At 56.0% G+C, this 14,732-nt stretch overlaps 1 protein-coding gene across 2 annotated transcripts; it reads right to left on the reverse strand.

Moving 5' to 3' along the window:
- Nucleotides 1-55: 55 nt before the first annotated feature.
- PEX6 (peroxisomal biogenesis factor 6) lies at nucleotides 56-10,831 on the reverse strand. 2 transcript variants are annotated; one of them, XM_040983393.1, is made up of 17 exons: nucleotides 10,179-10,831; nucleotides 8,652-8,815; nucleotides 7,275-7,358; nucleotides 4,515-4,617; nucleotides 4,307-4,437; nucleotides 3,669-3,780; nucleotides 3,141-3,349; nucleotides 2,694-2,889; nucleotides 2,437-2,513; nucleotides 2,216-2,348; nucleotides 1,916-2,121; nucleotides 1,743-1,804; nucleotides 1,501-1,609; nucleotides 1,125-1,241; nucleotides 915-992; nucleotides 658-797; nucleotides 56-427 (listed from the first exon to the last, which is right to left on the reverse strand). In XM_040983393.1, exons 1-17 carry the CDS (start codon nucleotides 10,797-10,799, stop codon nucleotides 291-293), a joined length of 2,679 nt encoding a protein of 892 aa, XP_040839327.1. In that variant the 5' UTR covers nucleotides 10,800-10,831; the 3' UTR covers nucleotides 56-290. The 2 variants fall into 2 exon arrangements, with proteins under 2 accessions (XP_040839327.1, XP_040839326.1); XM_040983392.1 differs by having other exon boundaries at nucleotides 9,915-10,831.
- Between the last annotated feature and the right edge of the window lie 3,901 nt (nucleotides 10,832-14,732).

Below are 14,732 nucleotides of genomic sequence, written 5' to 3' on the forward strand. Positions count from 1 at the left end.
CACCCACTGCCTACAATCTTGCTCTTCACACGAGCCAGTTATGCCACAACACCAGCAGGGGGCAGCATACACTTTATTTTCAGCCACTTTCAGGTTCCCAATCCCCAGAACCAGGCATATGCCAGCCCTCCTGAGCAGCTGGCCTGGAGGCAAAAAAAATACCCAGGTGAGCTCTTGCTGGGCCTGCCAGTCACCCAGGGCTGTGTCTCCTGCAGGGAGGTGGCGTTCGGGAGGGGCAGTGGCAGCAGTCTGCAGGGGGGCTACCTGCGGCCACTGTGGCAGGGAGCTCCCTAGCAGGCAGCAAACTTGTGCTGGATGCGCTTGTACCTCAGCAGCTCCTGCTCGCTGACTGAGGGCTGCAGCTGGGCGGCGGCCTGCAGCAGGTCATCCATGGTGAGCACCAGCGGCGAGCTGGCCAGCTCCAGCCCTGAGGAAGGGGGAGGAGGGTGGCAGCAAGGGAAGGAAGGTCGGGATCTCCATGTCAGCTAAGGGCAGACTGAGGCTGAGGCCCCGGACTCCCCAGGGCAGCAGGACCAGTCCACTAGGCGTGGTCCCTTCCCACTCAGAGTGCCCCGATGTGCCGTCTGCTGAAATGCAGCACTGGGACTGGCTCTTGCTAGTTTTTTTGGGTTGATTCTGGGGTGGCAAAGGGCTCACCTTCTTCCAGTTCATGAACTCTGCGTCTAAGGGCACTCGTCATGGCGTCAGAGCAGAGTGAGTAGAGATCTGCCCCTGTGAGCTGGGCCGGGCAGCAGTCCAGCACGTCCACCAGGCTCACTGAGGGCTCCAGCTTGAATCTGTCAGGGTTGGGGTTGGGAGGAGATGGGACCTCACCTCCCTCCTCTCAACCCAGCCCTGACCGCCACTCCCAGGCTCAAGCCCCTTTTGGGAGTGTCCTGTCAACGGGGGCATACTTGCGTGTGATGGCACTCAGAATGCGCAGCTGGGAGGCCCGGTCCTCGCTGGCACCCACAAACACCAGCTTGTCAAATCTTAGGGAGACAGGGAGGGAGAGGGTAGGTGCATCTGAGGTACGAGTGGGCACCTGGCCAGCAAGAATAAAGCAGACATGCAGCAGGGGTGAGGGGCAGGCCTGGTGGAGGCCAGCGGGCCAGGGTGCCTACCTGCCAGGCCGCAGAAGAGCAGGATCCAGGAGGTCTGGTCTGTTGGTGGCCCCGATCACAAACACATCCCCAGTGCTGTGGAGCCCGTCCAGCTCAGCCAAGAGCTGTGAGACCACCCTGGAGAGCAGAGAGGGAAACTACAGTGGGGCATGGTCCTCGGTTCACCCCACCTGCAGGGGTCTCTCCTGGCAGACTGTTCAGTGGAGGCCCTCTGTCAGTACTGTCACCTGCTCTTGGGCCCCAACCCTCCTGCAGCTCACACCCAGCACCTGCCCTGTAAGGCCACCTCAGAACCATGGGAAGGACAGAACATTCTCTTTGCCTCCACCCAGGACCCCCAAACCCCTCTTGCTCAGCAGCCCCCCACCACACACACCTGTCCATCACTCCTCCAGAGTCTCCACTTTGGCCCCGATTTGGGGCCAAGGAATCCAACTCATCGAAGAAGATGATGCATGGGGCTGCCGCCCTGGCTCTGGCAAACACTGGGGAGAGAGGGGAAGAGGGGAGGAAGGCAGCTCAGGGTGCGGGCGCTTGCAGCTGAGAGATGAAGAGCTGGCTGGGTCTGGCAGAAGGGAGACCTGGGACCCCTGCCTCCCCACCCTCTGCCTCTCTCACCTTCCCGCACATTCTCCTCACTCTGGCCCACGTACATGTTGATCAGCTCTGGCCCCTTCACGCTGAGGGAGATTGGGAGGCAGGAGAGATGCTTTAGATGCATGCGTGTGCGCGCACACACACACACAGCTGACTTCTCAGGCTGCCCTCCCCAACCCCATTATCTCCCTCACCTGAGGAAGGTGAGGCTGCACTCAGTGGCGACTGCCTTGGCCAGGAGGGTCTTGCCTGTTCCAGGGGGCCCATGGAGCAGAAGGCCCGAGCGCCTCAGGCCCAGACTCAGCAGCTCAGGGTGCTCCAGGGGGAGCTGAATGGTTTCTAGGATCTCTCTCTTCACCTCCTGCAGCCCACCCACATCATGCCAGGACACTGAGGGGATCTGGGTGATGGATGGGCAGAGAGAAGGCATCTGGCATAGGCTGGGGTAGGCAGCTCTCCTGCCCCATCCCACTCCTGTTGCCCGGAGCCTGCACCTTGGGGGCTCCCACGGCCTGGGAGTGAGCTGCCTGCAGCTGCTCCAGCGCCTGGCCAAAGTCCTCTGCCACGATGGGAAAGCCAGCGGCACACAGCTCCTCTTCATCCTCCTCGCTCAGGCCTCCTGGCAAACTGCAAGGGGAGCCTTGTTCGTAAGGTCCTCCCCATCCCCACCCCTCCTGCTCCTTTCCCCCTCCATCCTGAACACAAACCCCCTTACCCCAAGTTCCTAATCCTGGAGCAGGCTGCCCGGCTACTGTGGGCCACAAGGGCACAGAGGTCCCCTGCCACGAAGCCCTAGAGAAGGAGAGGATGTATAAGCAGGGTGTGGCAGTCAGGAGACACCCTGGGGGATAGGTCCCCTCAGAGGCCTGGAATTTCCCAACGTCACCTAGAGGCAGCAGAACTGGCCTCCTTCTGTGACTAGGTCCTAGGGTTTCCCAGGCAGGGAGGCATGGGCCTCGTCTTGATACTCACTGCACACCGCCGTGCCAGCTGTGCCAAGTTCACCTCTTGGCCCAGGGGGAGGCGGGCGGTAAGGGCCTGCAGGATGCTGAGTCGCTGCCCCTCCGACAGCACAGGCATCTCCAGCTCGTGCGGAAATGCTGTCTCCACATCAGTGGGCAGGTCCTGGGCCCGGCTCGTGGTGGCCAGTACCAGGAGAGGAGGGCAGCTGCGGGCAGAGGGGTGGGCACTGAAGCTGAGCAGGTGCCCTACCACAGGGCAGAGATGGTGGCAGGGACAGGATGGAGCAGGGAGACCACCTGAGGTTGAGGGATGACCCCGGGCAACGGGACCTTGCTAAGGCTTAGGCGGTTAACTTTTCAACCTTCTTCCCCCTCCACATGCCCCTCGAGCCCTCCTTTGGGCTCAGGGCTGCTGAGGACAGCGCAGGGTGGTGGGGAACCAGTCCTGTGTGCATACCTGTCAAGGGGGGCCTCATCCAGGAGGAGGCGACGCAGGGCTGCGACCACCCGCGTGTCCTCTCCCAGGCCGTCCTGGTCCCGGCCCAGTAAGTCCAGGGCTGTGAGCAGCAGCACCACGGGTCGGCAGCGGCGGGCCCACGAGAAGACGGCCTGCAGTTTTGTCTCTGTAGCCCCGCTGCTGTCTGCGCAGAGGCTGGAGCAGGGCACCTGGTGAGGGGCCGCCCAGGGTCCGTGAGCAAGAGGTGGGAGGTGTGGCAGGGAGTCAAAAGTTGCTGCCCCTGGAAGGAAGGCCTGGACGACGGAGGCACCACACTGGCCAGGTCACCCCTTTTCTCAACCCTACTCAGGCCCTGGGGTTGTCTAACCAGACCTCTCAGCTCCTCCTCCCTCTGAGCATGCCTGACCCGCAGCCCACCAGGGCGATGTGTCAGGGCTCCTAGAAGGCCATGGGAGAGTGAAAGAGGAGCAGACACATGGAAGAGCTGGGCTGGGGGGGCACGGGTCTCTACTCTTCAGGGTACCTCACCTTCATTAAGTGGAGCCCAAGGCGACCACAGGCAGCACTGACCACGGTGGTCTTGCCACTGCCCGGGGGGCCCCGTAGGAGGATGCAGCTGGTTCCTGTCAGCAAGGACCCCCTGAAACCACAGAACAGGCACTGGTGCCTCCATCCTGCCCCGATTTCAAGTCCCCACCCACACGGGAACCCTGGAATGGTAGAAAGCAGATGGCGTGTGACTCGTGGGCTTCCCTGCCCCCAAGCCCGGGGCTGTCCCCTACAGGGAGGCCGGGGCTCCCACATTGCCCACAGCATGCAGTGTGGGGCGGGGCTGAGCCCGTGTGCCATCCCTGTGCCTGCAGCATACCATGCAGGGTGGGTCTACACGTGGGCCACCAGTGGCCTTTAGGGCCACAGGGGTGTAGGTGAAGGGCAGGCTGCACAGGGGAAAGGGAGCCCCAGAGAGGCTGCCCTTGCGGGCACTTCTTTCTTGATAGTCGACCCTGCAGGAGGGAGGTTACCTCAGGATCAAGCCCAGTGACCTGGGCTGCACCTGTGAGCCTGTGGAATGTCCTCCCATTCCCATGCCTACCCCTAGAGCTTTAAGAACTTGGAGTCCAGGCTGTCTGACCAGGGACTGTGGCCTCACTCACCCTGTTACTCACCCCGGCTGCAGGCGTGGCTTGAGTGTGGCGCACAGCTCAGCCACCAGGCCCTCTAGGCCAGGAGGAGACAAAGAACTCCACAGAGCTGTCGCTGAGTGGGGCCTGGGGACAGGGCTCAGGGTAGAACCCACCTGGGAGAGGCAGGAGGAAGCTGCTGGATCTCACATTGGCCCCTCACATCCCCTGCCCAGGGCCCCTAGCACCTCACCATGTACAGAGAAGTATGGGTGGTGTCAGCCAAGTAGGCACTGGCTGGCCCCTCCACAACCTCGCCAACCGTCTTCTTTACTTTAAAAAATAGCTCCGGCCACCTGCAGGAAAGAGGCCTGGTTGAACCTCAAATTACCCCCAAAAGACTTTCTCCAGCACATAAGCGCCCCAAGGCCTGAGGCCCAGCAGGAAGTACAGGTGCCCCCCACCACAGGATCTTCTCCTGCCCTGACCCTGCCCAGGTTGCACCTCACACATATGCAGGACAGGAGTCAAGCCTTCCCTTTCCTCTCTCCCCCACTTCATGACAACCCTCAGAGAGGCCTGGGGTCGTGTTTCTCCAGCCCTGCGGTCTGCCAGCCCACAGCAAGAGAAACCACTGCCACCTTAAGCAAGGGAACATGTCAAGTTATTTCCAGTGACTGCACGTGCAGTCTCTCCCTCAACCATGAGGGGACTAAATGCATGGGCAAGTGAAACTGAAAGTTTGGATTCAATCATTTTTCCTTTATGAAGACCCCCTGAACACACTCAATTCACCCCTCTCAACCCCACCTCCCCCAAGCCACAAGAGGGAGGGAAGGAAGGGTGCCTGGGCTCTCATTTAATCCACAAAATCTGATGGCAGGCCGTCATAATAACTTTTACTGTGCATTTGGATTCTTTTTCCTGGCTGCACGTTGGAGTTAACCTATAGACTTCACCTGAGAGAGGACTACGGAGTGAGTGAAAATGGGCTCAGGGTTTCCCTGGGGGCAACAAAGAGTCTAGAACCAGACAGCAGTGTCAGGTGCACAACCTTGTGCGTGTAACTAAAACCACTGAATTGAAAATATGAATGTTATGGTGTGTGAATTTATCTTCTTAGAGACTCACCTTCCCACTTTTGCCTTTGATGGGAGAAAGGTGATCTGATGGGCCTTGAAGAGGTATTTGCACCTGTTGCCCTAGATCTGATAGCGTAGTGTAGTCGCTCAAAGTGAGCAGTATGCTACCTTCTCTCGAGGAAGAGGATGGGTGACAGGTGACACCGACTCATTTCATTTCCAAAGACCTGGTGAGTTCCTCACCCTCTTTAATCTACAGATGGCAAGGCGATGGCAGAGCCAGCTGGTCAATATTGGGTCCAGACAGGGCGCCAAAGTGGGGGTGCCTCAGGGTGAGGCGGGAGAGTGCGGCGAGCAAGTGTTATGAAACACCCACATGCCAGGGAGCAGGGACTGTGGTCTGGACAAGCACAATCAGAGCCTACAAGCCAGCCCTAGATGCTCACTGCTCTCCGAAGGGCTATGATGAGGGTCAGCATGGAGGAGGAGTGGGGAGAGGCCACCCCCAGCAGCAGATGGCTGTTGGATTCACACCACCTTCCCCCTGCTCTGGGTGAGCAGAAGGGACAGAGCTCAGAAAGCTATCTGGACAGCATGGAGGATGCTAGAGTGTGTTCCAGGGAGCCAGATGGACAGTGGTGGGGCTGGCTCCCGCGTGGCCTCTTTCTGGGAAGTGGGGCACAGAAAATATACTAAAGGGCTATCCCAGCAAGGGAATTCCCTTCCAAGGAGCACAGGAACATACTAACCAAACCCAGGGAAACCAAAGCACTGGTATCCGCTCTTGGGCCCACCTGCCTACTCACTGCAATCCTACCCACCTCAGAACCTGTGAGGGGAATCATGTGTGTGCTCAGCACCTGGGGCTGGGGGAGTGGGGAGCCAGGAGTCTGTAGGGTTGGGGTGGCAGAAGCCCTTGGATAGAACTAGCTTGCTGGCCTGTCTTGTCAAACGCTTGTGCGTGCACAAAGGGTGGGCATTCTATCCAACTTTCCTAGCGAGAGCTGGCTCACAGGTGTTTGCTAAATTTGCAATAGGAGACAGAGGATGGAAGTGACCCAGAAGTGCATTTTCCAACGGCCCCCAGCTGTGGCCTGGGACACTTGTAGGAGGTGAATCATGAAACCTTAGTGGGGTTCTACAGGGCACCACCAGGCTGTGTGGGCAGAACCCAGCATTGGCTAGGGTCCAAAGAGAGTTATGTGCTCCTGATAAGGCGTCTCCTGGTAGGGGACTCTGGGCTGGTGAGGCCCGCGGCCTGGGGCATGACAGCTCTTACAGCATTTCTCAGCTGTGATCTCCTTTTAGCACATCATTTCAGGAAATCAGCCCAAACTAGGTCTACCCTGTGGTCCGGGTTCCACCTTTTCCTCCCTTTACATCTCCTCACTGCCATCTTGGCTCTTCACCTCGCCATGTGGCATGGAGCCTCTGTGACCAGAGCCAAGGGGAAGAGAAAAGCTGGACCCCTTGTTCTTGGCTCAGTAACGCCATTTGTCACCCTTGGTGGAGATGGATGGGAAAGAGCAGGCCTCTTTTGCACAGCAGCGACCCCGCTGTGCTGTTTCAGGCTGAGACAGGATGGCCAGAGTGCACACATGCCATCCAAGAGCACAAACCACCTGTGTGCCCTTTTAGGTTGATGGGAAAGTTTGGTCCAAACGCCATGGTTTATGATAGAAAGGAAGAAATTCCACTGTAGCCCATCAGTCAGTCTGCGGATAAAACATCTCCCAATGCCAGTGGGTTTCTCTAATCATGCACCTGTTCAGGAATGTGAAGAAGGGATGGATGGAGCTATTCTCCAGGGAAAAAAAAGTGCATGACAGCCACAAAGGATTCTCCTTCACACGATGTGGGGAGAAGGGATTAGAAAATTCCTACACCCAGATGACAAACCCCAGCCCTAAAGATAGGAGGCAGCTGCATACCTTGGCAGTTTCTCTGCATTTCCTTCCAGGACCTCTGTTTGCCCAACTGTCGGCACACACAGGATATCCCCTTCCTGGACCACCCTGCAACACAGCAGTGGTCCCAGTCAGCTCATGGCAGGGGTCTGACATTTCCCCATGCCCCTCCCCAGCATACAGACTATCTCCCATGTACTCCACACCCTGGGAACCCAAGCCGCTTTCCGAGCAAGATCTAGAAGGTGCTGGCAGTTGCAGTGGGGAGACCCGAGAGGTCACAGAGGCGTCCTGGCTGGCTCTGGAGCTCTCCTTGTTCAAAGAAGTTTCTCCATTCAGAATGTACACACTCATTGCATGCTTTGGATTTCTCTTCAGGTTGTTTGCCTGATAGGCTGCAAGGATTCTAGCTACAAGACTGTCCCAAATGTAGTATTTTTAAAACGTTATTTGGAAGGCAGACAGATTTTCCACTTACTGGCCCACTTCCTCAATGTCTGCAACAGCCAGGCCTGGTCCAGGCCAAAGCTAGCAGCCTGGAACTCCATCCGGTTCTCCCATGTGGGTGACTGGGGCCCAAGTACTTAGGCCATCATCAGTTGCCTGCCCAGGCACATTAGCAGAAAGTTGGGTCAGAAATGAGGCAGCCAGGACCTGAACTGACATCCTGGCATGGGATGTAGGGCAGTTTAACTTGCTGCCCTATAATGCATGCCCCTTCTTTAGGTGTATTTATATATTTATCTAAAGATCTATTCAACCAAAAGGCAGAGAAAACAGAAAAAGAAGGTGAGACACACACAAAGAGAAAGAGCTTCCATTCACTTTGCTTATACTCCACATGCCTCCAACAGCTGGAGTTGGGCCAGGCTAAAGCTAAGAGCCCAGACTCCATCTGGGTCTCCTTCATGGGTGGCCAGGACCCAAACACTTGAGCCATTTTCTGTTGCCTTCTAAGAAGTGAACCTAGCTCGAAGTGGAGGAGCCAGGACTGAATCCAAGCATTCCAATGCCCTCTCATTGGATGTGGGGGGTGCATCCCTAAAGCAAGGACCGGAACTAGGCATTCCTAATGCCCCCCACTGGGTGTGGGGGGCACCCTAAAGCTGGAACTAGAACCAGGGTCTCCAATGCCCCCACTCTCTGTGGGGATATCCCTAAAGCTGAGACTGGAACCAGGGTCTCCAATGCCTCCACTGGCTGTGGAGATATCCCTAAAGCAGGGACTGGAACCAGGCACTCTGATTTGGGATGCAGGCATCTTTACTAGCAGCTGAACCTGCTACAGCGCGATGCTCACCCCCAAAATCTGGCTCTGGAACACCTGCCTCTAAGGCATGGGACGGAAGAGTGCTGAAGACTTGAGATGCTTTTAGCCACTGGCGGAGTGGGGCAGCTAACCTGGGTGTCTCAAAGTGCCGGTAAAGAGCACGGTCATAATTCCCGCTAGCGCTGTAGTGGGGAGAGGACACAATCTCGATGTGTAACTCTCTGGCGAACGGGGGTCTGCGAAGCAGCGAGCAGCTTCCTTTGTCTTCAGGGGCCGCGGTGCCTTCCAGGTACCTCTGCGAGACAGACAAGTGCCACCTTTCAACCTCCTCCTAAGGAAATAGGCTGCGCCAGTCTCTTAGCAACCGAGAGATCTCCATCCTCTAACCTTCATAACCACCAGGCTTGCAGGAGGTAAGACCTGAGACGACACAGCTGCCCACTGAACGGGCCCAAAAGAGATGCCACCCCCTTTTCTCACTCTGGCCTAGACCCTAAACCAGACTATTCAGTTACCATTAAGTAACTAATTGATCATTGACCCTACATTAAACCATATTACTTATTAAACATCAAATGAAGCTGCGATATTGAAGTAAACACAGAAAGCAAATACTTTATTAAATGCTAGGCATCACATAACAGAGCCTTTTTGTTTAAGAACTAATCTATAAGATAGGTAAGTAACCTTTATTTGAAATACTTGGCACTACAGTTGTTCAGATTATATATATATATATATATATATATATATTTTGATTTTGGAATATTGCATAGACTTGGCGGGATCAGTATCCCTGATTTGAAAATCTGAAATCCAAAACCCAAAACACTCCCGTTTGGAATTTCAGATCAGGGATGCTGGGCCCATCCATGATTGCAGCATAGATAGATGATGTAATCCTAACAGGACAGAATCCAATGAATGCCCTAAGCAAAGGACAAAATGCTATCGGAAGACGTTGTGCTGCATTTGTGTGTGATGAGATTACGCAAGGTTTTGTGACAAAGGTAGAATGTTTCATAGGGTTTTGAAAGAACAGGCAGGCAGGACTGTAACAGGTGAGTCTAGAAGAATCAGCAGGTTGTTCAAAGTCAGGATAAGCACTCCTCCCTCCTCCTGGCCACACTCCAGTACAATCCTGCACAGGCTGTCAGCAAACAGCTGGAAAGGCAGGGTAGATCAGGGCACAGGCCCCCTTCCCCAACTTGATGTGGCACCTCACCCGTCACCCCAACAGATCTGACAGGGTGGGTTCCTGCACACTACAGAGCCTTATGGGATTTTGATAAGAGAAACGACATAAAGGTTAACAGACATTAGGTGAAGACAGGAGCAGAGCAGCCCAGGACTCCTGCCCGCTCCATAAAGACGGCCTCCATCCTGCTGCATACCTGAATGCTCAGTTCTCCCACTTCCAGGGGGTCACAGCCGAGATTAAAGGCCAAAGTGGCAGGCACCAGCGCCAGGCCATGGGCAAGAGGCTCTCTCTCCTGGCCAGAGCCTGGTCCCAGCCTCTCCGACAGGTCCCAGCGAGGATCAAGGACCTGCACCGTGGCCAGGTGCGGCTGGGACGCGGCCAGTGGCTGTCCGGCCCGGGCCACCCACACCCACTCGCCCTGGAAGAGACCCAGGCCGCGCAGGCAGCTCCGGCTCACCGCCAGGGCCTCTCCAGTCCCTCCTGGAACTCCCTGGAGTAGTCGTGCCGTCCTGGAAACGGCGAAGGAGGACACCAAGGGCGCGGGTGGGAGCCGGCTGCCGTCCCCGGTGTCCGAGCCCAGCCTGGCCCGCCCGCGGAGCTCGGTCACCGTCAGACGCGTCCCGGGGCCCAGCAGCCCTTGAAGCGCCGGCCGCGTCTCCAGGACCCGAGGCCCGGGCACTGGCAGGATCTCTCCGCGCCTCACCAACAGCGGCCCCCCGACTCGCGTTGCCAACCCGGGCTCCGGCGAAGTGCCAAGCAGTGCCCAGCTCAGTGCTGGAGGCCGCCGCACGGGCCGAGCCCGCACCCGCGTCCCGGAGCCCACGGCCAGGAGCCGGAGCAGCGCGCGGCTAACCAGCAGCAGCGGGGGCCCAGGGCCCCGCGCCTCGGTCTCCGCGTCCGGCCCGTCCAGGGCTGCCACAAGCAGAGCCGGCCCCGCAGGGCTCTCCCCGGCAGGCCGCAGGGCCAGCACCAAGCCCAGTCCCGCCGCAGGCCACGGGCCCCCGGGCGGGAGCAGCACAGACAAGGGAGGGGTCTCGGTCGGGAAGGGATCCAGCACTTGCAGGACAGCCAGCGCCATGGTGACAGGAGACCCAAGAGGAGGAGGAGCTGGAAGGAGCGCAGCTTCCGCAGTATGCGAACTAGACAACGGGGCGTTTCCACTTCCGTTCCGGGAAGTGAAGAGGGTGGGTGGAGAGATGGGCGTGGCGACGGATGCACCGAGCCCCGCCCCATCCGAGACCCGCCCCGGGTAGATCAGGACCGTGGCTCGATGGCAGTGACCGCGACCACTGCGGTTGCGCGGGCTTTACGCATGCGCCCTGTCAACCTGCGTTTACCACGGTTGGCCTTGGCCTTTTGAGGAAGTAGCGTCCGCCCAGTCCCAGATCCTGTAGCGTATACTTAACAGTTTAATTGATCAATGGACAGCGGGCCCAGTCCTGGGGAGCAGTGCGTGGAATGAGTTTGGAGACTGCGGTGGGAAGAGAGGTTGCAGAAGGGAGTGGTCGAGTTACAAAAATGTTTCAGGCCTGCTTGTAAGTCTGTGGTGGTTGCTGGCAGAATTCCCTGTGAATCATGTAGCCCGGCAGTGCTTGGCGCTGCCACACCTGTTCTAGCACATCCTACACAAAACCCACGTTCCAAGGCTTCTTGTCCTGCTCCATTATCCTGGGCGTGTAACTCCTTCCAAACTCCAAGATAAAGCAGCTGTCTGCTTTCTTGACCCAGCTGCCCTCCCACACCCACCCTTGCAGACCTATTCACTCTTTTAAAAGTGTATATATGTATATACATATATATAATATACATATTTATTATTGGGAAGACAGAGTTACAGACAGAGGAGAAAAACAGAGAGAGATCCTCCATCTATTAGTCCAGTCCACAGATGGCTGCTGCTTTCCCAGGCCATAAACAGGGAGCTAGATCAAAGTGGAGCAGCCGGGCCCAGCGCAGTGGCGCAGTGGTTAAGGTCCTCGCCTTGCACGCCTGGGATCCCATATGGGTGCCAGTTCTAATCCTGGCAGCCCCGCTTCCCTTCCAGCTCCCTGCCTGTGGCCCGGGAAAGCAGTCGAGGACGGCCCAAAGCTTTGGGACCCTGCACCCGCATGGGAGACCCGGAAGAGGCTCCTGGCTTCGGATCGGCATAGCATCGGCCCGTGTGCTCACTTGGGGAGTGAATCATCGGACGAAAGATCTTCCTCTCTGTCTCTCCTCTCTGTATATCTGCCTTTCCAATAAAAAAATAATAAAAATAAATCTTTAAAAAAAAAAGTGGAGCAGCCAAAACTTGAACAGTGCACATAGGGGCACTGTTCATAAGGGCTCTGCACACAGAGGATCAGCCTGCAACACCACTGTGCCGACCCCAACCCATTCATTCATTTTAGAGAGGGCGATGCTGCAGAGCAGGCAGGAGGGACTGTTTCCAGGCTTTCCAACAGCAGTGTCTCACCTGGGCTGGTTCTGACTCCATCCTTACCCACACCTCCACTGCTCTCTGTAGGAGACACTGCAAGAGACAGGCCGCATGACCAGGGATGGACATTCGTTTTCACTTGGAATCCATGGGCTGGGTTGCATGGCGCTGATCTGTCCCAGCTACTGCCCTACTGCCCAGCTGTCTGCTCTCTTCACCACTAAGCATCCTGGGACTGCCTTCTATTTTGCATATTATGCATTCCTGAAAATCTGAAAGTCAAATACCTGAAAAGTAGATGTTTTATGTATATATTATAAAGTCCATTTATCTAAGGAGAGAGAGGACCAAATTTTTTTAAAATGTTCATGGAGGTGCCTTCAATCTTAAATCTGAAAACTTTCCCATTCCTCAACTGATTTTCCTTTTAAAAATGTTTATCTATTTTTTTCAAAGGCAGAGTGACAGAGATGGAAAATGGAAAAAGATTTTTCATCCAGTTCGGCGTGGTAACCTGGTGGCTAAAGTTCTTGCCTTCCACGTACTGGGATCCCATATGAATGCTGGTTCTAATCCCATCCAGCTCCCTGCTTGTGGCCTGGGAAAACAGTTAAGGATGGCCCAAAGCCTTGGGACCCTGAATCTGCTGGGAGACCCAGAGGAAGTTCCTGGTTCCTGACCTCAGATCAGCTTAGCTCCAGCCATTGCAGCCACTTGCGGAGTGAATCAGCAGATGGAAAATCTTCCTCTCTCTATGTCTCTCCTTCTCTGTATATCCGACTTTCTGATAAAATAAACCTTAAAAAGGGGCAGAGAGAGAGAGAGAAAGAGAGAGAGAGAGAGAGATCTTCCATCCACTGAATAACTTCTCAAATAGCTCATTTATAAGGTGTAGCCAGCTGAAGTCAGGAGCCTGAGATCCCATTAAGGTTTCCTTCATGGGCGGCAGGGCCCCATGTACCTCAGTCATCATCCACTGCTTTCCCAGGCAATCATCAAGTGGTTGGATTGGAATAGGAACAGCCTCAAATCTGGGATGTCAGCTTCCAAAGTGGAGGTTTAACCCAGGACTGTCCCCAGTCCTTATGTTTCCAAGCACATTTAAGAAGACACTGGGTACCTGGCTGCACATAGATGAAAGATCCCACTCAGGGTGTGGGCATTTAGCCTGGCAGTTAGGATAGCCACATCCCACCTCCTGGGAGGGAATGCCTGAATTTGAATCCAGGCTCTGGCTGTTGACTTGAGTTTCTCAGCAGTGCTGATGCAGGTGAGCTCCAGGCCTCAGGACTGTGGCTCTCGTAGAGGCCTGGTGCCATGGGTAAATCCAGCTGACAGCCTGCCAGGACCAACCATGACACAGACACGGAATACTTTGATCCACAAATTCATATCCTTCCCTCCCAGGCTGTGTGTGCCCAGCAAATACTGGTTGCTATGCAGTGCGCCTCGTGCTACCTTGCAACTGGCATAAAGCACTGAGGCCAAATGCTGCCTCGGCAAGGCAGCCAGCATCCCACATCTGCTGCCTTCGCTGCCTCACGGCCTGTTCACTCTTCAGCTCACCATAAACTTCCACTCCTTTGAAACCTGCTTGGGAAAGATATCCTGTGGCCTTCTAACTCAAGGATCACAGTGACTGCTGCTGGATTTTGAGCCATCTTGCTCTGGAGTCGAACACGGCCTTTTCACCTCCCTCGTCCATTGTGACGTGAGTTTTCCACCAACATCCTCTGGCAGCCGCCCTCCACTTCTTCCTCCCTGCTACCAGTCCACTGTGATCCAGTGAGTCACCAGAGCCTGTGGCTCTACACATTCCCGTGACTGCTGTTATCATTGCTGTTTTTTTTTTTTTTAATGATTATTTGAAAAGCAGAATGGCAAGGGGAGACACACACAGAGAAAATCTTCTATCTATTGGTTCACTCCCAACAGATGTGGCAACAGCCAGGGCTGGGCCAGGCTGAAACCAAGGAGCCTGGAACTCCCCCTGGGTCGCCTATGTGGCATATCAGAGGCTTAAATTCTTGGGCCATCCTCTGCTGCTGTCTCAGGTGTGTTAGCAACGAGCTGGAGATGGAAGCAGAGCAGCGAGCCAGGCTTCCAACACAGCATGCTCGAGTTTGGAAGTTTGGGCTTAACCCACTAGGTGACCATGGACTTAGTCCTGAAGAACTTTCTCCAGTTTTTTTCCTGTGGTGACAGGCCAAGCAATGGGTCCCTTCTAATCCATTCCTCCAGGCCCCCTCCAGGTTTGCATAGGTGATTCCCTTGCATCTTAATGCGTGAAGCTCATCCTACTGAAAACTCCCTGGGGAAAGGGATGAGTCCCAAGCGCCAGTCCGGAGCCATTCAACAATGACTGCTCTTCCAATATTGAGATCCATCCGGCTCCCCAACCCAGGGCACTGGCAGTTAGAAAAGGAGACCCTCTACCTAATCAGGGATTCTCATTTCACCCACGTCCCAACCCTGCCAGGCTTCTCCAACGGGACGGCGTGGCAGCGTCGGGGCGTGCATGAGGACCCCGGTGCAAGTGCAGGACACAGCGCCCAGGGCCGCGGGGAATGGCCGAGGCCCGACGCACGCCAG

This window comes from Ochotona curzoniae, unplaced genomic scaffold (assembly GCF_017591425.1).
Source record: "Ochotona curzoniae isolate NIBS_2020 unplaced genomic scaffold, NIBS_Ocur_1.0 contig_3819, whole genome shotgun sequence".
In the NCBI taxonomy this organism is placed as follows: domain Eukaryota; kingdom Metazoa; phylum Chordata; class Mammalia; order Lagomorpha; family Ochotonidae; genus Ochotona; species Ochotona curzoniae.

What these genes read in the sequence shown, in the direction of transcription:
- PEX6 (XM_040983392.1), bottom strand. Translation starts at nt 10,799, where the DNA reads ATGGCGCTGGCTGTCCTGCAAGTGCTGGATCCCTTCCCGACCGAGACC. An exon ending in TTGGGCTCCACTTAATGAAG is followed by an intron (nt 3,350 to 3,668) that starts GTGAGGTACCCT and finishes GCCCCTCACCAG; the next exon opens with GTGCCCTGCTCCAGCCTCTG. An exon ending in AGTTCATGAACTGGAAGAAG is followed by an intron (nt 428 to 657) that starts GTGAGCCCTTTG and finishes CCCCTTCCTCAG; the next exon opens with GGCTGGAGCTGGCCAGCTCG.